Here is a 20,214-nt window from a genome sequence, read left to right as displayed (position 1 = left end):
AGATTTAATCTTAATATATTCCTTTCTAACTGCTAGATTTTGTTAAACTTCTCTACTATCACAGTCTCTTCTAATACACCAACAAATATTCCGGATGAAAATTGCTCCCTAGTCAAACTATTTATCTGTCAGTAATAGAAACTATTAACTAGGTTGTTATAGCACCTACGTACTTAAATTTGTAATTTTAGTGCTAATTTTTCTGGCTTGTCATGGACCTGCAGTGTAAGTAGCTGTAGAACTGCTGTTACTTAACTCGAGTTACACGGAACAGATCTGTAACTACAATCAGCTGTCCTTTATCACAGGGAACATCCAGGGCAACTCGGCTGGTTCTCTTGGAACTGTTCAGATATGTACATATGTGCACCTTGATTATATTTGCGCACCTGCGAGGAACGAAAACAAGATTGTGCCATACATACTGCCATGTCAATACACATGTTTGTGTACGGTCATTTCCATAATGAGTGTGTTAGCTGCTCACAGAGCTTCAAAGCAGGAGCAGTTTTTACGAAAGAAGCTGTCAACTCTTAGCAGTTTATTACCTCTTCCTTATACAACATTATTCCAACCTAAAATTGTGAGCCCACATCAAAGAAAAGGTGGATTTTTTTGTTTGTTTGTTTTGAAATAATCACCTTTGTGATAAGTTCTTCCTAAACCTATGAAGTTGACCTTAGGACTCTAGCAGTGGGAAATGCCTTGCACTGCTCTCAGGTCAGGTTTGATATATTTGCAACCAGAACAATACACAGTCACTGTACTCAGAAACTCCCGCAGAGTTAACATTCAACGGAGAGGACAAGGACTTCACAGAGTCCCCTCCCTACAGTTACTGTAGGAGGACAAAATACAGAAAGGGACAGGCTGGAGAAGCTGTCCCTGCTCATAGCCACTCTCCCTACATTTGATGGAGAATCTCCATCATTCCTTTGGTCCTCCTTTGGCTTGGGCAGCCCTGTCTCTATACCTGTCTGGATTTTGCAGTTACCCTCCTAAACCAGGAGCTGTGTCCTGAAATGCTACATCAGCCTTTGTCCCCCTTTCTAAGGTTTAACGGGCTACAGCAAAAGCCACTCTACCACTGTAGTCACTGCAGAGTTTATAAGCAGAAAAGGGAGTTCCCTATATATATATATTTTTTTTCTTTACTAGCTACAAGTCTGATTTTTTTTTTTTTGTACTGGGTACAAAGTCTGCATTGCAGATACTTATATCCAGACTCAAAGCTGCCTCTTTCACTGTGTAGCTCATTTCAGCCATTCAAAGGAGCCACACCAGCTCCACCCCAGTCACCAAGACTGACTTCCAGTTTGTCTTTTGGAAGAAAAATCTAGTCCCATATCATGACACAGGTCCAACTTGCATTTGGCAGCACTTAAAACAAAAGCACAGTAGTTGGAAGGATTGTTTCGGTTTGATTTTTCCTTTTCCAACATCTTATTTCTTTTTTGAGCATGGGAACTGAAAGAGCTCATTAGAATGCATTGGCTGAAAACATTTCTGTATTGAAGTATCTTGCAAGTAGTTAATGCCTTTTTTTAAAGTACATCAGAAGACAGCACTTTGTTAACTAGTTCTGTTTTATAATATAGGTAATTTACCCCTATATTGGAAATGAAAAAATGAGAACAGAGGCAGAAGTTATGTTACTTGAAGTCAACTCTTTATCCAGGTGAACTAGTTATCTAGAATGAAGTACTGCATATTGATTATTAGTATTTTGATCAGTGGTTCCAGCAAGTTTGTTGTATTCTCTCAACTTTTTCTTTAATTTAAAAACCACTGCTATTGAAGCAGCTTCTTTCAATTTCAGCAAATCCTCTTTCATCAAGAGAACAATTTTCTTAGGGTAGAATCCTGCACTATTTAGAGATAGCTATTGGTTACAGGCTGCCCCAAACAAGTTCTTAATGACGTATTCATAGACACCGAAGAATATATTTCCCTCCCTATGCTCTTCCCTTGTTGTATTACAATAAATAATGATGGAAGGCAGCATTAATCAATAGAGTAACTACAAGAGTTTTAATAAAAGAAGAAACACTGTAGCGCCCCTGATTTTAGAGAAAAGCAGGAAAACAAATCTCAGTCAAAACTGGAAGACATTAAAATTCACCAACTGATGATATATTAGTGTCATCGTATTAACCTGTATGGATGTATGGGACAGGGACAAGGCAGAAGACACTGACTCCTGCTTTAAGATTTCTTGCATTCTCCTTTCCTCACGGGATGGACTGCACAAATAGCTTGGGTAACATATCATAGCACTCTTGTGTGCTGGGAAGAATTAATTTGCTTCTGTTCTCAGGCGTCTAACAACTACACTCCCTTTTCATTGTAATCCCTTAAATATAATCCTGATGTGCATTATGTAACTACCAGTGAAAACCTAGCATATAATAAGTTTTATTTGAACTTAAAAATACACTTACCCCCCTGTACTTTCATAACTCACTGGGCAATTCTAAGTAAACAAATATACAAGTGATTTTTTCTGAGTTCTTGTTTAGAAAGTAACATGTATTCTCAAAGATGTGTTATTTCTTGTTATTAGACTGAGATCTTCATAGTCAGTGATTGCTACAATCCCTCTATTCTATGAAATAGTAAATATCCTTTGAACTGTGGATACCTATGAGAACAAGAGATTTACCCATGTTCTTAGAACTAAAGAAAAATAAACATTTGGTCTTTTTTCTTTTAGCACCTTCCCAACCAACAGCTAGCACCTTTAGTTAAAGTTTAGGTTTGTAAGTTTTGTCTAGGGCTGTAAAAAATTGCAGTACCATTTAAAGTTTTTTGCAGTACCATTTAAAGTTTTCCATTTAAACTTTGAAATGAATAAATCACATGTAAAAGTGCTTTTTATTAGGAAAAAAAAAATAAAAGATGTGAATAGTTTTCATTAACGGTATGTGGAACCTCCATTATTGGAGGCCCTGAAGGACAGGCTGCACAGATGATTGTCAGGCATACCATGAAAATCGTCTGCCTCACCTTGCAGCACAAGGATGAGGTAAATTAGTTCTTTTGGTGCATTCCAGCTGTATTTTACAACAATGACCTCAGAAGTCACAAAATCATGGCATTTCTATAATCTTCTTTCTCATTTATTTATTTTGTCACAGGCAAATATTAATTTTGACAAAAATCATCACTGACTCTCAGTGGAAAGTCTTGTAATAACAAATTTGAATTTACAACACAGAACAAAAAATACCCTAACCAAAAAAAAAAAAAACCAAAACACTCAAGACACAATAAAGATAATAAAGAACAACTTTAACAAAAAAATAAAACCAAGACATTCTAGACCTATGGAAAAGCATTATGCATAAATCCTTGTACAGGCTATACAAACTAGTACAATCTGCGAGACGTATACTGCCTTTGAAAGAACACTGCTATAGGAGGGGCACAGATGTTTTACTAGCATGAGGAATAGTTGCTAATAAAATCTGTATTTATAAACTGAGTTACTGTGATTAACAGTAAGACGATTCTTGATCCATCCACCTTCTCAGAGCTGTGATCTTTAACAGTGCAACTAGAATGCCACGTGAGCAGCTCTCAGATGTGCCGCAGCAAGCTACTTCACGAGTCCTTCACTGGGCCCCCAACTCTCGTGTGCAGGTGGGTCCATCCCAATCACTGCTAATGAGCCACTCAAATCCTTCTCAGAGCGGTAAAGAACCACATAAGCTATGAAAAAGCTTCATTACTGGAAGAACCTCAGGCATTAAAGTTCTTATTTGCACAACACAATCTAGCAAAAGACAATCCAGGGGTGGCAGTAGCTGTCATATGATACTGGTCCCTATATTATTTCAGTTAGTAAAAGGTTTTGGCAAAAATAATTGAGAAAGTAAACCACACAAGAAAATATTGCATGAGATTTTCCTTGAGTTGATTATACCGAAAAGGACAAACAGAACAGTTCAGACTGAAGAAAAAGCAAACAAACAAAAATCCTGGAGCTAATTCAACAAGGCAAATGCTATCATGGAAAAATATTTTTCTAATTAAGAAAATGTGAAGTTGCTGAGTTGATGCCAGAAAGTAAAATACAGCTTTTTGGCAGCAAAATTTAGGACTAATCAGATGAACATACTTTTATAATGTTATATATGTAACGTTAGGCTGATTATATATTCTTTCTGAAAAGATTTCAGAGCCTGGTGATTCAAAGACCAAGTAAGCAGGTGAATAACGTCATACATTAAATCACGCACTAAAGTTTTCTTTGGATGAGGTCCCACTTGCTGATTACGGTTATTGCATTACTCTTTTTATTGTCTGTTTACCGTATTGTCCTGTTTATTGGACTTTTGTTTTGCTGTAGTGCCTTGAACATCTTATTCTATATACTGAACAAAATACTTTTTTGTTTTGTTTTGTTTTCAAGAATAGTTTAAGATTTCGTGTAAGTACCAAATATTTAATTCAGTGGAATCTTTGATTAACCGGGCCTCAATGTCAAGCTTACATTAAATTGGCTAATCATATAATAAAAGGGATAAACCAATTTTTATTTGCCAAAAAGCCACTGCCTATAATGACTGTAATTTTGGCATCAATTCAGGTAGTCAGACTTCCTTAATTACAGAATCATTTCACCATAATAAAGTCCTGCCTTCAGAATATATTCCAATTTCTCTTAGTCTTACTCAATTCTCTCTTGCTCTTCTGGGTAAAAGTAACTGCATGAAAATTTCATTCAACTGCTTTGTGAAACAAGTTTACTAGCACAAATGGAGCATATACCCAGAAGCCAATCTGCCAAGTGTTTCTCAGCAAGAACATCTGAGCTTATTACAGATGTACATATTAAAGACTTCTCTTTCCATGGGGAATAACACAGCTCCTGTCTTTTGTAGTTTCTTACTTTAGATCTGGCAAAAGCAATGAGAGGGTGGTGACAGAAATCACATAGGGCACTAGCTTAAGAGTCCATAGTGGCTTCCAAATCTATGTTTGTAAGATTTGAATAGTTTTCAAGTCCAAAGTGCAGCTGATTAATTTGAGAGCATGATAACTGAATTCCAGAATATCCATCAAGCCCCACCCCCATCCCCCATTTTTGGGTTGTGAGTCTGGGAGTTTTGGCTCTCCGTTGATAGAGGAGGGTCAACACATAAATCAAATCCTAACATAAATTCTCTTCCATGTACTCTTTTGACCACCGTGACTGCTTTTGGTTTGGTCCCCGCCCTACTGTATTGCTTCATAATCTGACTAGAGAAATGCCTTATCTCTGTTGGCTGCCATAACAATCCCATAACAATCCCAATCACAAGACATGTTGGAATCACAGGACTGGGTTAAAATATAAAGTATTTTCATAATTGAAAAATGCCACCATTTCTAATTAAAAAGGATCCAAAAAGGCCACTCATCTTCAGCTGCAAGTGACATCTTAAAATTAGTTATTTAAGGAGTCTATAAATATCACTGAATATCATATTTACATGAAAAAAGTATTATTGTTTTGTAGGTGTTATACTGAAGTTTCCATGGTCAGGGCATATTAATTATACAAGGCACTGCTTACAGACATATCAAAAAGACAGCAGCTACCTGCTTAATAGTGCTTGAAGCGCACTTGCCAAAACAGTCAACAAAAATAACTGAAAGGAGTAGCGAAACAGGAAAAAAAAAAAATGCTTGCCCCAGGGTATAAGACTTACAAACTGTAATCCAGAATATGTTACATTCCTAAAAAATATTTATTCTTTGCACGTTCTTAAACATCCCTGTTGTTTACTCATAATGCCTGATGTAGAAAAAGCCAAGTTATTCACCTGCAAGAAAGTGTGGTAAAACGCTCTGCCTGACAAGTAACCTTCAAATCATAAGGTGTTAATACAGAATTTGTCATACAGCATCCACGTAAGCCACAGAAGTTCTAGTGAGGTCAACTGACCCGTGCACAATGAAGATTACTGATAGAAAAATTATTTTGTTAGATTTTTTTTTTTCCCTCTCTCCATAGAGCTTTTTGCCACAGTATCTGCCAGCACTACCTGAAGTGCTTTCTAGCAAGGCACATGAGCTGGATCAGCTTATCTCATGTACAGATACAAGAAGCTCTTTGTTGGATACAAAACTAGTCTTACTTGAACTCCTGTGGTAGAGAATCATTCAGTGAAGGTCTCAGTTGCCAGGAGAGGTTTCTTATTTCCCTGCCCCTGCAACCTGCATCTTGGCCCCCACCACACACACACTACTTTCTTCTATTTGCTTTGATATCTAATAGCAGACTTCCATTACGTATAGCTGTCATCAGTTAGCTATGCTTTGGAATGTTGTATTAATCACTATCACATTACAACAGGAGAATTTTGTTCTTTAACGATTATTTATGTATTTCTTTAGCCGCTCTCCACACCTTTTCTGACTTGCCCGCATACTTCAATCTTCCTGCCTTTGAGTTCCCTCTCACTATGCAGGTTCAGTCCCTTACAACAGGTGCCTTCTCCCTGCCTTGTGAAATATTTTGTTCATTGCTTTATCTTACCAACTGGACTACAGTTCTGAGGATGCCACGTTAGTTCTCTGCCATACTACCTAGCTTTTTCTGTGTGATAGCTGCCATCAGTTCCGCCGGTGCTACATCAGCTAGGAATATGCCTGTGTAGCCAGTCACGCATTTATTTCACTCTGAACCAGGGACCTCAGCTGGACTGTACAGAGGCCGTTTATCCCATACTACACATGCCACACAAGGTACTGTTCTCTGGCATAGTCAGAGAAAACCATCACAGTCCAGTTCTTGCAGCCAACCTCATTTCAAATCTCAAGGTCTCAGCAGAAGAACATTTTTCTCCCTTACTTACAGTCTCATTAGAGATGGGAACTATAATGCTCAGATCATTGATCCTGCAAACTTTCTGTGCATGTCACTATCTGTACTGCAACCTGATCATAGCATGACATTACATGAAACTCTATGAAACTGTGCTGTACAACATTTTTACTATTATATATCCCTCACCATATTTGTTTTGCATAAAGATTAGGGGATCAGCACTTCACGTGTGGGTTCATTTTTCCAGGTAAAGTTATACTTTAATTAACTGTCAATTATTATTAACCTTTAATTTAACCAAACTTAGATTTAAAAAATAAAAATAAGAAAAATTGCTGAAGAGTAGAAAAATTAGGAGGATATGATAGCAGAACCCAAGCTTTGCCAGCAACTTTTTAGAGTGCTGTGCTTTTTTTTTTTTTTTAAACAGTCTTTTGTTATTTATGCAAGTCTCCCTGTAATTCGCTCTTGGTCTATTTCACACTGTTGTGGATTTAACTGAAGATGAAGGAACAACCAAATAAAAAGCTGTTACATTTGTCTTATGCTGCATCAAGAAAACAGAGTACAAAGAAAACACTTATCCACTCTTTTAAACTTCTATCAACTACCAGCTGCTATTATACATGGATTATAACTATTTACTACTGTTAATAAACCTAAAAGCATCCACATCATTTCCTTCTTGAATACAAGCTGCTTGTGTGATCTCAAGTATATTTCAATACTTTTACTTGTTCAGAGCAGCAACAAAGACGGTGTGCCCCACCATGTGGTTGAAGCTGGTAGCACAAAAGCAATCTTTTTACATTCCAGCAAAGTTTCGTGCAAACCTGGAATTAATCGGTGTTATTAGATGCTCCACAGCCAATATGTATACAGCCAGCAAGAGAATTATGCAATAGCCACTCATTCTAAAAAAAAAAAAAAAAGTTTTTGGAAACTATATCAAACTTGTTCAGATTGTGAGGTAAGAACTGCTCCCTTTAATCTGGTTTAAGCCTCATGTATCAGGCAATTTCTATGCTTCTGATGGCAAATGAACTATCTCAAACAGTTCTTTTACACATAGCCCTTGAAATTTACTGTGCTCATTTACTGCAGTTTGAATTCAGTGTTTTATAACCAAGCATCAGTTCAGGTGTTGAAATAAAACAAAATATCCAGATTTAAATGAGAAATAAAAGTACTAGTTCCAAAAGCAATAGGCAATGGATAACGCAAAAAAAAAAAAAAAGCACGTCAAGATTTTCTGTTTCTTATGACTCACCTTATTTATAAATGGGACACACTTCTTCGTCTTGATCTCTTTCCCTAATACCCACCTTGCAAACCCAACCTGTGATCTAGAAGTTTAACAAATTTGTTATGGTGTAGTCTATCAAAATAGCCTGACTGGAAAGTTAACTTTCCTTTATATCCTCAGCAGAAGGAAAACACACATCACTTCCCTCCTGCACTATTTTCAGTAGGAACCAAGATGCAACAGTCATCAGCATGATCTCTTGTGCAGTGACGAGCTTGAAGTGGCAGTGATAGGAATTCACATCACAGCTGGGAAATTAAGACAGGTCCTACCAGCTCATGCTAGCAAAGATACTGATGCTTCCAAGTATAATCAGTGATTTTGCCACTTAGACATAAGAGGAATCACACACTGGTGAAAAATTTTGGTCTTAATAATTTTGGTTAATAGCATAAACAAAACAACCTTTGAGCTTCCTGATTATTACTATTTTAATCTTAAGAGTTTTCATTTTAGCTGACCTTTCATGAATTGTCAACGTAGAAATAGATAACAGTAAATCGAGCTCATTACCTCTTTTAGTAACTTGGAGCTGTTTCTGATGAAATTCAGTTTTAAATGCTTCCACTAAGTGTATTAGAGACGGTGGATCAAAAACCATTTTAAGTGTTATATGAAAGTGTTTGATATTTTGGGAAATTTGTCCTCACTTTTGCCTTCTCATGTAAGCCGGGAAGATTGGAATCTCAGCTCTCCTTTTATCAAAGGGCTCTGGGATCACAGCAGGACAAGTATCAAGCATGACAATCCCAAAAAACACACCTATTCCTATATTGAACTAGCACACTTATGAACATCATCCCATTTCAGTGACAGCTTCTAGAACACTAAGATTTCAGGGAAGTACCACTTATTCATTGAACAATCTGTTTGCTTTTTGACAAGTTAAAAGAAAATTAACAATAACACGTTTCAGGATATTCACTAATTGAGTAATGAGATACAAAAAGAGACTGTGTCTTGGCTCATCAATGAGACACTCTAGGTCTGTTAAATAGGTCCGCATGTTAAGTCTTGCTTTCAAGAATAAAATTCTTCCAAGTTTAACTGTACAGGACTTGTAAGCTAGTTGAGTGTGTGTCAAAGCCAAAAGTGCACCACTTTTTTTTTTTGCCTTCTTTGCTGATGAGATAGCCTGCACCAGATAGAAAAGTTGCAGACAAGCCAGAGGGCCCTGAACACTGAAAAGTTACTACAGTTGTTTTCAGGGTGCTCTTGCCTTCATGTTAGAAAACATTACATGCGACTAAACTGTCCTAGACAGTATTCTCATAACATTGGTTCCCAGCTTAAAGTGTTTCTTGTAGAAATGATTAAGTGTTCCAGGACATGTGCAAGAACTCCTTCATGGGATGTTCGTATAGCAGCTTGTGCTAAGAAAAAGAAAAAAAGTTAAAAGCAAACCTTTCAGCTCATTGCAAAAGCCACACACAAAAACCTACAAATTAATGCAACCACATGAAAACTGACAGATGAAAGCAAGAGATTTAGCTTTGCACAGTTTTTCGGTTGCTCCTAAGACACTTCTTTCCATCCCACTGCACAGAAGGCTTTAGAAGGACTCAGACAACTGTTACCCTAAAAGCCAGGTGAGAGGAAGTGACCAGTAGTCAGATTCAACTATTTCTGTTTTAGGAAGAAGGCAGGAAAAAAAGTCTCAGCATTGCTTTTTCCAGCAGTTTATATCAAGACTATAGATGCATTTTGTTGAACTGTAACCTGCAGACAGCACAGGGACAGAGACTTTGACCCTCTTGGCATACAGATTCCCACTTGTAGAAATGTTGGCAAGCACTTTTCTAAAGCAATTTTCTATTGCAAGCCTAATAAATTCTAGGGCAACCTCAGCTTTCCCAAGGACACACTCAACCCTCAATTTAGAAGTACAGTAAGCAAAAGCAAACCATTTTCTCTGACAGTTTGAGCTATTGCTTTTGCCCCACCTTCTGATTTCCAGATGCACTAGTTCTCCAACTACTCTAACACAAGCCTCTGGACTTGGACGCTAACATTGCAGCTTTATTACAGAACTAAAAACAGTAAGCAGGCCTGCAATTCATCTTTCTTTTGACAGTTAAAAACTGGAAGTAGTCTGTGATGTTATCAAAAAATCTGAAAAAAAAAATATCTTGGAGTCAGAAAAACTCACCCAGTGATGTATAGGAACATATCAAGTCCTACATTTAACCTAAACTAACCCTGTCTACATCCAGCAGCCAAGCAGGACAAACAGCACTGCAGATTGTCTGATTCAGTCACAATGGTGTTGGAAGTCTAATGATGTGACTATTTAGTACAGAAGTTCTTGGTAAGTTTTACTCTCATTTCTTAATAGAGAAATTTATCTTGCTAAAACCCAACTTGTGAAAAGCTTTAAAGCTGTTAACTTTTTAAAGCGTTATAGTTAAGGAACTACAGCCGAGGAAACTGGATGTGCACATCAGGGCAACCTGCATTAAACAATTAACAGCAGCTAAATATGAAAAGTCAAGTACAGTCCTGCAACAAGCGGATTTGATCTCACACCCAAAACTTTTCAAATCAAAAGCTTTACTTTACAGTAGGACTAGTATTATTGCCTATTCTCAAGTTTTTGTTGACTTGGTATTAACACTGAAGCTCATGGTGGTTCTACTTTTTAAACAGTTTTTTCACTTTTCATAAATCTTTAACTGCTTAACTCAAATGCTAGTACCTGCCTACAACAGGGGCGGTGTAGAGATCACATCAAACACATTATGAAACGGGGCAAACATACTGCAGCTTTGTCTTCCCTTTAGAGGTTTATCAACACTGCAAAAACTACTTCAGTTTCCTACATGATTTGCACTTTCAAAACAGTGTATTATTTGAAAGTTAGACAATTGATGACAAAAAGGCTTCCACTAGTGAAGCAGCAGCAGATATTCAAGCTAGCAATATTAACCAAGATATAAAAAAGTAAATTAGTAAACTACAGAAGAGAGCCCATAATATGAAGCTAAAGCAAGATCTTGTAGCAGTAAAATTCAATAGAATGTTAAGTCTATCTTTACAACTCATGTATGATGTTCCTCGTTTTCCTTAAAAAGTCTCAGGTCCCAAATACAACTCACCTTCTCATCAACTAGTTTTAAAAACCCACAGAACTTGAGCTTGCACTAAGTAGGCAGTATTGTTCTCTCCTTCAGAGAAATCAAGTTTCTGCTAACATGTATCAGAATGAAGTGTTAAGAAATACTTAAGTAGGAGTTACATATACAAACATGCAAGTTAAAAGGAATAAATGAAATGCTCCACTTTATTAAGAAACCAAAGATACAAAACTGAAGAGTTCAAGGCTTCATGTACTCAAACACTACTGAAAAATGGTATCTTAAACTTAGTTTTGTTTACTAGCAGTACTAATATTGACCAAGATTAATTTCTACAAGATAGTGTTAAAAGTAGACATTTTCCACCAGTTGTGCTGTAATAAGCTAGAGTTTCAAATTAAGAACTTGGTGCAGTTACAGTAAAGTCTAGATATTTATATATATGTGGCTTTAGTTAATATGCTTTTCTGTAGCCAAGAGCTTTTTAGCTCATCTACAGCTGTTTTCTAGTTAGTGAGTTTTACGATGCTTAGAGAGTTTAATCAACTATAGCTCTACTGAATGATGTTCCATGCAAAGATACAGCTTTTAGTCACCTAACAAACCTAGCTGCCATTTGTTACTGGCTACTAAAAAAACACAGAGCTCCATGAAGTCATGTTGGAAAACATACAGTTGGAAGTTATAAAGTTGAGAGACCATGTCCAAAAGTAGCATATGCAAACTGAACTATGCTTCACTCCCAGGTCACCCTGCAGCCCAAACGTTCCCACTCACGTGTGTCAATTTATGCTTATCTGCTGATCTTGCCACTTACCACTCAAGTGTTCACTGCTTTAGTTTTACCTGGCAGTTAGTTCAGCTTTGCTCAGATGCTTTAATTATATGCATAAGGAAATCAATGGAAGGTTATAACTGTTAGCTTTGATTTAGTAACAGGAGCATAACATGAAGAGAAAGGAAATAGAGTAAGAAGTGCAGCAGGCAAGCAAGGATTAGCCTTAACTGAAGAACAGAAGACACTTCAAGAGTTTTCTAACAATGCATGAGAATTCACTTGCTTAGAGATATTTGAAATACAACTTTATTATCTAAACAAAAAAAAAGAATGGGAATGACAGAAACAAGATTTACCACTTAACACTCTGTGTGACTGCAGTAGTCTTATATTTGAAACTCAAAAGGGGAAGTAATTGCAGTCCAAAAAACAGCTAAATATGCAGGTCCAAAATATGAAGTTTTGGTTTTGTTTTGTTGTTTTGTTTGTTTTTTAAACTGCCACATTCACTCCGAAGCCCATTCATCTCTTTCAGCATCCCAAAGATTAAGCACATGTTCTGCTCAGCTAGATAATAAAGTGGCAAACACGCTGCACCACTGACATCACAGGACAGTTGCCTATAAAACTAGACTTCTGACGCTGGGCTCCAGCTTCATCCCTCACAGGTCATCATCTTCATCTGGCAGTGCAGTGGTTTGAGCAATCTGGAAAAGAGAGAAGTTATACTTAGGAACTGTTTTGTTTTTTTCCAGTTACTCCCAGGAGTCCAGATACTATTCATGAGGCAATCATTTGACCTTTGCCCCTTCCTCAGTTACCTGTAAGTCTTGCTCATACTGTGCTGCCAGTGCTGGGTCCATAACAACTTCAGGTGGCGCAAGAGCAGGCATGGCAACAAACTCCAAGTTGGGATCTCCAATTAGCTTCCTAGCAAGCCAGAGGAAAGGCTTCTCAAAGTTGTAGTTACTCTTAGCTGAAATGTCATAATACTGACAAAAAAAAGTATATTTTGTACATAAGACATACTTAACACTGATATTCAGAAGATACCAAGATTAACCAGCACAATTTACTCTATTTTTATCATTGTATTCTTTTCGACTCTGTGACTTCTGCTTCTGCTCTCAGAAGTAGTTATGATTCAAGTGTCTAGAGATGTACCATTTCATGCAAATAGTCAGAAATTTATACTTTTACAAAACACAATCTGATCAAAAGTGCAACTTTCAGGAGGCAGTGGTACCTCTTATGACTTGGTCTACTTTGAACTATCTTACTTCTGCATCAGGATGAGATTCAGAGCAGTAAAAGCCAAATGTATACAACAGAACTTACAGCTTCTGCTCAATACCAGTGATGATGATCATCTTTTAACAAGATCATCACTTTTCCCTTCCCTGAAGTTAGGTTCAAGTAGCCAATGGGATGTAAGTTGAAATATTATAGCCTGTAGTGAGAAAGGCAGAACACCCAAATGCAGCTGATACGACTTAGTAAATCTAGATTCCTACAAACTCATGACATCATACCTGGAGATTCTTCTTCCTGTGGAAGACAATGGATTTTGCCTTGACTTTTCTGTCCTTAATATCCACTTTGTTGCCACAGAGCACTATAGGGATGTTTTCACATACCCGTACCAGGTCTCTGTGCCAGTTAGGTACATTCTTGTAAGTAACTCTTGATGTTACATCAAACATTATGATGGCACACTGGGCTGTAATGAAAGAAGTCAGGAGTTACTACATCGGAAGAGTAAGTGCTTAATTTTCTTATAAACCAGACTGAGAAAAAGTACCCATAAAAATCTTACATTAAGGGTGCCTGCATTAGCTTTTTCCTCACAGTTCTGAGAGTACACTGTTAACAAGTTCAATGCACTAGAGTCTGCAGACCTGAGCCCATGACCCTGTCATCTTACATCTTCAATGCCCAAATACCAGCGAGTTTTATTCATTCCACTGTCCTACTGAACACCTTATTGTTGCATGACATAGAAATAGAATAGGATTACAAAAATCAAGTGTAATTTACCCAAACATTCGACAGAAATTAGTCAATACCCAGTTAACTAATCTTAGGCATCCTATCAAGGCTTTCAGATAAGTTGAGAGCTTGTAGTCCACATCTCAGGATGCCCTTGTCCAGAAAAGTTTTTCAAAGAACACAGGGGCTTGACTTGATCCTGATATTTCTAAAGGAAAAGCAATAGCGTCAGAATCTAATCATCCCTTGCAGGATATTAAAAAAAATATGCAGCTGACTGACGTACACAAAGAATAGAGCTTGGCCAAAGAAAAACTAAGGGGCTGCCGCTACTTCTAAAGGCAACTAGCCTCTGTCAAGGATACGCAGAACTTCACTATATCTGAAGATTTTACAGTTTGTGCATTCCAAGTCTTTGCACCAGCACAGGATGCTAATACAGATACAAGTTTTACTAACTGAAATGCAGACTTTCACTTTTTAACTGCTTTATTTCACCAGATGCATCTTTTAGGGTGCACAATCATTCATTAATACCACAGCCTGCAGTCGTAAACTGAAACAAAGTCTTCCTACATCATGGCAGGTTGCCTAGCAAAGGAAATATCTGTATCTGTATAAGAAGTTTGAAAACTCAGAAACCAGTTCAACATTAGAAGGCCAAGCAAAAGCTTTCAGATTGGCCAAATTGAATAGAATGAAGGCTTGACCTCTGACAGCTACAGGGTATTCCTACATATAAACACATCTTACCTTGGATGTAATAGCCATCTCGCAGACCACCAAACTTCTCCTGGCCAGCTGTGTCCCATACATTAAATTTAATAGGGCCTCTGTTAGTATGGAACACCAGAGGATGAACTTCAACACCCAGCGTTGCTATAGGAATAGAAAAGAGCATTCCACTTAGTAAGTTGTGAACTGTACTTCTAACTGTAAAATATTAGACATTGAAAGTTTCTTCAGACATACCTACATACTTCTTCTCAAATTCACCAGTCAAATGACGTTTTACGAATGTTGTTTTACCAGTGCCACCATCACCAACCAGGACAAGCTGTTAACACATTAAAGCAAAAAAAGAGTTAAAGCAACACACTTTGAGGCACTTATTGCCCATTTTAATTACCACAGAGACTTCAGCCTTCCAAAATACTGTGAACAAAGAACTGGAATCACCCATGAAGTAACTCGCTGTATTAGGACCCCATTTATTAAACCTGTCAATCTGTAACTCCAGTCAAATTTATGTAACTCCCATAACTGAAAACTATGATGTATTGTAAATGTAGTTCTACTAAGCTGTAAGTAACTGAATTAAGAACATTTGGGTTATTCAAACAGAATGTGACAGCATTTAAATAAACTCATTTAAGCATCCAAACTGGATAAACTCACTACAATATTACAACTAAAAAAACCTGTACAACTAGCAGTTGGGATATCCTAACCAAGCATTGGAAGAAACACAAGTAACAATCTTCCATGAAGCAGTCTTAAAGACTTCTGGCTGTTAAAATAAAAAACTCTGTCCTTAAGTATGTTCTGCCCCCAAGTCAGAACAACATGGTATGTTAAATCACTTGTTAACTTGATATGTTAACTTGTTGTATGATATGTTAAGCACATTCTGCTTACTGCTGTGAATATCTCTTTTAGTAAGTTTTAATGTTTGTTTTTTCTTGTTTATAAAACGATACTTACATTAAACTACAAACAGCACTAGACTGACAACGGAACATAATGCTGTGGTACAAATCAAATGCTGGTTGCACTATTAGTGGAAGAGCAGCACTTCAGACCCAAACCTACCATCCACACTGGTACTTGAGAGTCGTTCCTGCTACTTTTCTACTGAAGGGAAAGAACAAAAAACAGGAAATATCGCGATCCTTTACCTTAAACTGCACTTGGGGCTCTCCTTGGGCGGCCATGCTGGGTCTGCAGGGGAAATGGAAGCATGTGAGCTCACAGGCGCCGAGCTGGTTCAGGGCCCCGCCGGAAGGGGCTGGGCGCCCTTTTCAGTTCCCAAACCGCCTCCCGAGGCGCGTGGCTCTGCGCGCCACTCGGCAGCGGCCGGCGGGGGGCTGCGGTCGGGCCCACGCCGCTCCCCCCGCGGTCCCCTCTCCCCGCCAGCTCCTCCCCGGCCCCAGTCCCGGTCCATTGCTGCCTCCCCCCTCCCCACACGCGGCGGGAGCGCTCGGAAATGGCGGCGCCTCCCACCCCCCCTCCGCCCCGTAACGGCGGCGGCCGCCGCGCCCCTCTGCTTTTCGGGCCGGCTCCCCCAGCCTGAGCTGCACCCCTCCCTAACCCCCCAATACCGCCTCACGGAGGGCTGCCCTCGGCCCGGCACCACAAAAAGCCCCCCCGAGCCGCTCACAAGCGGTTATAACCCACCCCCCATACACACACACGGGGATGAGCCGCCCGGGGGTTCTATGGGGGATCCCAAACGGCACCTCCCCACCCGCCCCCCCTCACAGCGGGCCCAGCGCCACCATGACTGGGCAGCGCCGCCTCCCCTCCCCCGCGGGCCGTTCCTCGGAGGCCCCGCTCCGTTCTATCACCCGGATGCCGCCCGCCCTGGCTGCGGGGACGGAGGGGAGCCGGCCCTCACCCCGCTCTGAGAAGCGGCGGGAGGGGGGCGCCGCGCGCGGCCGGCGGCCTCACAGCACCAGCGCCGCTGAGGCCCAGCCGCGCCGCGCCCCAGCCCCGCTCCCACACGGCGCCCACCTCGCCCCGCTCTCTTCTCCGAGCGGCCCCGCTCCCCCCCCTCACACCCTCGGGGGGCTGAAACGGAGGCCGCGCCGAGCCCGTTACCTTCCGCGAGGCTCCTCTCAGCGCCGCTCCGCGCAGTGACTGGGCGCTGGGAAGATGGCGGAAGCGCGGTTCAAATGCCCGGAGAGCGACGCCGCGCGGCCGCGGGGAGGGGGAGGGACCGCGCGTCACGTGGGGTGCGGCGGGGCAGCGGGCGGGAGGCGCGCGGCGGCTCCGCCTGAGGGAGCCGCGGCCCGCGGGTCGCAGCCCCCGGCGGCCGCCGGTGTGAGAGGGGGGGCCCCGAACCGTGGTGCCGAGCATTGACGGGGAGGGCTCGGATAGACCTCGAGGTCCTCTTACCCGTTCGTGTCCTGGAGAACGGGGTCAGCTGCCCCAGTTCTTGGTGCACACCGAGTTTTAAAAGTGTACGTAGTTGCTTGGAGCAACTACTAAGGTGTCACTGGCACCGTTTAATAAAAGTGCTTTGGATGTCCAATTGGAGGGTTTAATCGAATTGCTTTCAGGTAAAAACTGTATTCAAAAGGGCTGTCCTTAAATATGCCTTACAACCATTATTCTCACTTCATACAAACTGATCTGCATTCATTACAGTGCACATGAATGAACATAAAACATGTACTATAAGCCCTATATTTAGAATAGCTTTCTCACCCCTCATGTCCAGACTTGAGTAGAACAAAGTTGCTCAAAAACTCTTTAAAACAACATAAAATAGATGTTTTGTATAGATTTATACATACCAAGTTCCCGAGTTCACAGATTCCCCAATTTGTCCCCTAGTATAGTTATAGTTACCCTAGTTCTCACATTTTTTCCCTAGTATAGTTAAGCAACTTTTATGTGGTCTGCATAAAAGGTGTTGGTACATCCATAATTCAGAATCAATGAACTTTAAATACCTCTGTATTGAAATAATATAAAAATATTTAATGGCAATATTTGTACACAAATGTAGTTTGTATCTTGCTCATTTTCTACATATATAGCAGCAACGTGTACAGAAACTTTTGCAAGAATTGTTGCACTCTGCTGTATGTTTTGCTTATTTGATGGCAATACAAATATTGCATAAGATTTTCTTTGTTGGAAGAATCACTGGCTTGTTGAACTTGCTTTCTTTTTGGACAACTTGTTTGTGTTTGCCTTTTTTTTTTTAGCATATTTGCTCATCACCTCTAGGTGTCAGGAAGGATATTTTTCAGAATATATAATTAATCTTACCTTTTGCACAATTCTATCTTTATAAAACCCTTGTGAATTACACCTCTTTTCTTGAAAAATAGGCAGGCGTTTATAAATAGGAGCCCACAAAGCCACATTAGGGAAGTTTGGCAGTTTTTAAGAATATAAACGCTTCCAGGAAAAAAATCAATCTCTAACTTTGTTTATAGACCATTCAGTGTACTCTAAAAACTTCTCAGTAGTGTTACAAATGTATTACTAAACTACTTTTCCCCTTCAAACATAAGTGGTAATACTATCCGATACTTTAATTTGAATTATTAAAATAGATGGCTAATTAAAAAGTCCCCTGTTGTAGGTTTTGAGCTCCTGTCAAATATTTACAAGTCATTAAATTACTATCTGGGATCTAGGTTTTATTACCATGTACAAGTGTTCAGAGCATCTACAGAATATCTGCTCCAAATAGCCACATTCAGCAAAGGTTAAAAAAAACCACTTCTGAGCACTCATCAACAGCATCAGATCGCTATCTAAGAGATTGGTGTCCACAAGATATCACCAGGTAATCAGCAAAATAATTACCTTTAAAAGATCTTTACGTTTCCTATAATTTGACTCAGGTTAGCTGAGAACAAACGTAGCAACTCACTGAAGCAGATAAAAAGATTTACTTTATAAAGTAAAAGACAACCCTTATTAGTAAGTTATTTAAGGACAAATGAGGAATGGTACAAAAGGTACCTTTAAGGGAGATAAATAGCTCCAACAGTATCATATCTTAGAACTGCTTTATCAGTAAGAAGAAAAAACATTTTGTAAACTATAAAAGAAGACAACAATATATGCCAGCAAGCAATGGAGAAGAAGTATACCTCCCACTGGTTGTAGAAAAGTATCTGGAACATGAGCTCAAGCAGGAACGGAGGTCTGCACGCTGATGTTCAAGGCAACACAGGAAACTACACTGAAAGGTTTTAAGACAAAATTAGTCACTTTCAGCATGGATAGGTAACATGGATCACACAGTATTAAAATTCAATCAAAATATGCATTTGAAAGACAATTTTTATTCTTTTTTTTTTAACCGTGTAAAGCTGACATAAAATAGAAAAGCATGTCTTACTCCAAGTTTCATTAACAGACTATACTGTTGGAAAATAAGTATTTACTATGTCAATGGTGAAGAGCAGATGCAGATCTAAAATTTTTCAGAGAACAAAATTCAGCAATTTACTGTCATTGAAGCAGTTTACAATGCTACTTCAGGAAGTTTAAATTATCCAGCACTGGAAAAAAAATTATTTAAATACATGAAATATATGAATAGTATTGGATTATTGTGCTCAGTATCCAAAAGTAACATTTTTAGAAACTGCAGCTGCTCAACATGTAACGTTGAAAATAAAGTTTATATACACTAGAACCGGGATACTAAGAATTATGGGTATATACTAATAATTACAGGCAATTATAGTTTGAAGTAGTACTTGATAGCAAGCATCTATGGACAAAACCACACCACTACTGAAGACTTTCTGCCCTCTATAACATGTCCATGATTTATTTCCTAGAAGCTCTCAGATCTTTAAGGCCTGTTATTGCACCTATTCAGAATGTTGGCGAGTTCCTTAACCTGTGAGCCCTTGCAGTCACTGGTTTTGGTGTTCTACTGGAGACCTAAATATCACTAAAATGCAATGTTTCTCAACACTTTTTAGCTTAAGAGTTAAAATAAGTCAACTGGCCGCCTTGTGACCCAAGCGTGCAGTTTGCTTTTTTACATTTCCAGTCATGATATGGGTCCTTTGTAGCTGTTCCATGGGTGACCCCAAGCTCTGGTTTAAAACTGCAGGGACAGCGAGATGCCTGGGCCTGGCCTGCAGAAGTAGCAACAGCGGGAAGTGCAGTCTATCTGCTTTTGGTAACTAAACATGAAATTTTAAGAAGCCCGACTGCAGCCTATCCACATGGCACACCAGAGAATTAAATTCATTTAAAACAAAAAAAAGCACATAACCACAGAACAGCTTTTCCCAACTCTTCCCATTGGAATTCCCTTGCAGGCCCAACGCCCCTCCCTAGCCTTCGAAGCGCCCGCCGCAGCCACATCCCCGCCGCCCCCCCCCGCGAGGCGCCGCCGCCATTTTGATTACCTCAGCCCCGCCGCGCCGTCAGCAGCGCGAGGACGCCTGCGCGGGGCCGCGCGCCATTTTCCCCTCCATTCCCTCCCTCTGCGGGGCGCATGAGCGGTGCGGGTGGTGGCGGCCGTGAGGAGGGGCGGGGGGCG

The 20,214-nt window shown here is 39.7% G+C and overlaps 1 protein-coding gene across 2 annotated transcripts; it reads right to left on the bottom strand.

Annotated features, from left to right (window-relative positions):
* Nucleotides 1-12,258: 12,258 nt before the first annotated feature.
* RAN (RAN, member RAS oncogene family) lies at nucleotides 12,259-20,202 on the bottom strand. Of its 2 annotated transcripts, XM_083803716.1 has the most exons (8): nucleotides 20,081-20,202; nucleotides 18,800-18,891; nucleotides 15,863-15,905; nucleotides 14,937-15,021; nucleotides 14,718-14,843; nucleotides 13,508-13,695; nucleotides 12,797-12,967; nucleotides 12,259-12,682 (listed from the first exon to the last, which is right to left on the bottom strand). In XM_083803716.1, exons 3-8 carry the CDS (start codon nucleotides 15,896-15,898, stop codon nucleotides 12,638-12,640), a joined length of 651 nt encoding a protein of 216 aa, XP_083659842.1. In that variant the 5' UTR covers nucleotides 15,899-15,905; nucleotides 18,800-18,891; nucleotides 20,081-20,202; the 3' UTR covers nucleotides 12,259-12,637. The 2 variants fall into 2 exon arrangements, with proteins under 2 accessions (XP_083659842.1, XP_083659841.1); XM_083803715.1 differs by lacking the exons at nucleotides 18,800-18,891; nucleotides 20,081-20,202 and adding an exon at nucleotides 16,785-16,917.
* Nucleotides 20,203-20,214: the final 12 nt, after the last annotated feature.

This window comes from Anser anser (genome assembly GCF_964211835.1).
Source record: "Anser anser genome assembly, chromosome: 18".
In the NCBI taxonomy this organism is placed as follows: Eukaryota; Metazoa; Chordata; class Aves; order Anseriformes; family Anatidae; genus Anser; species Anser anser.
This window is presented reverse-complemented; position numbering and strand designations above follow the sequence as displayed.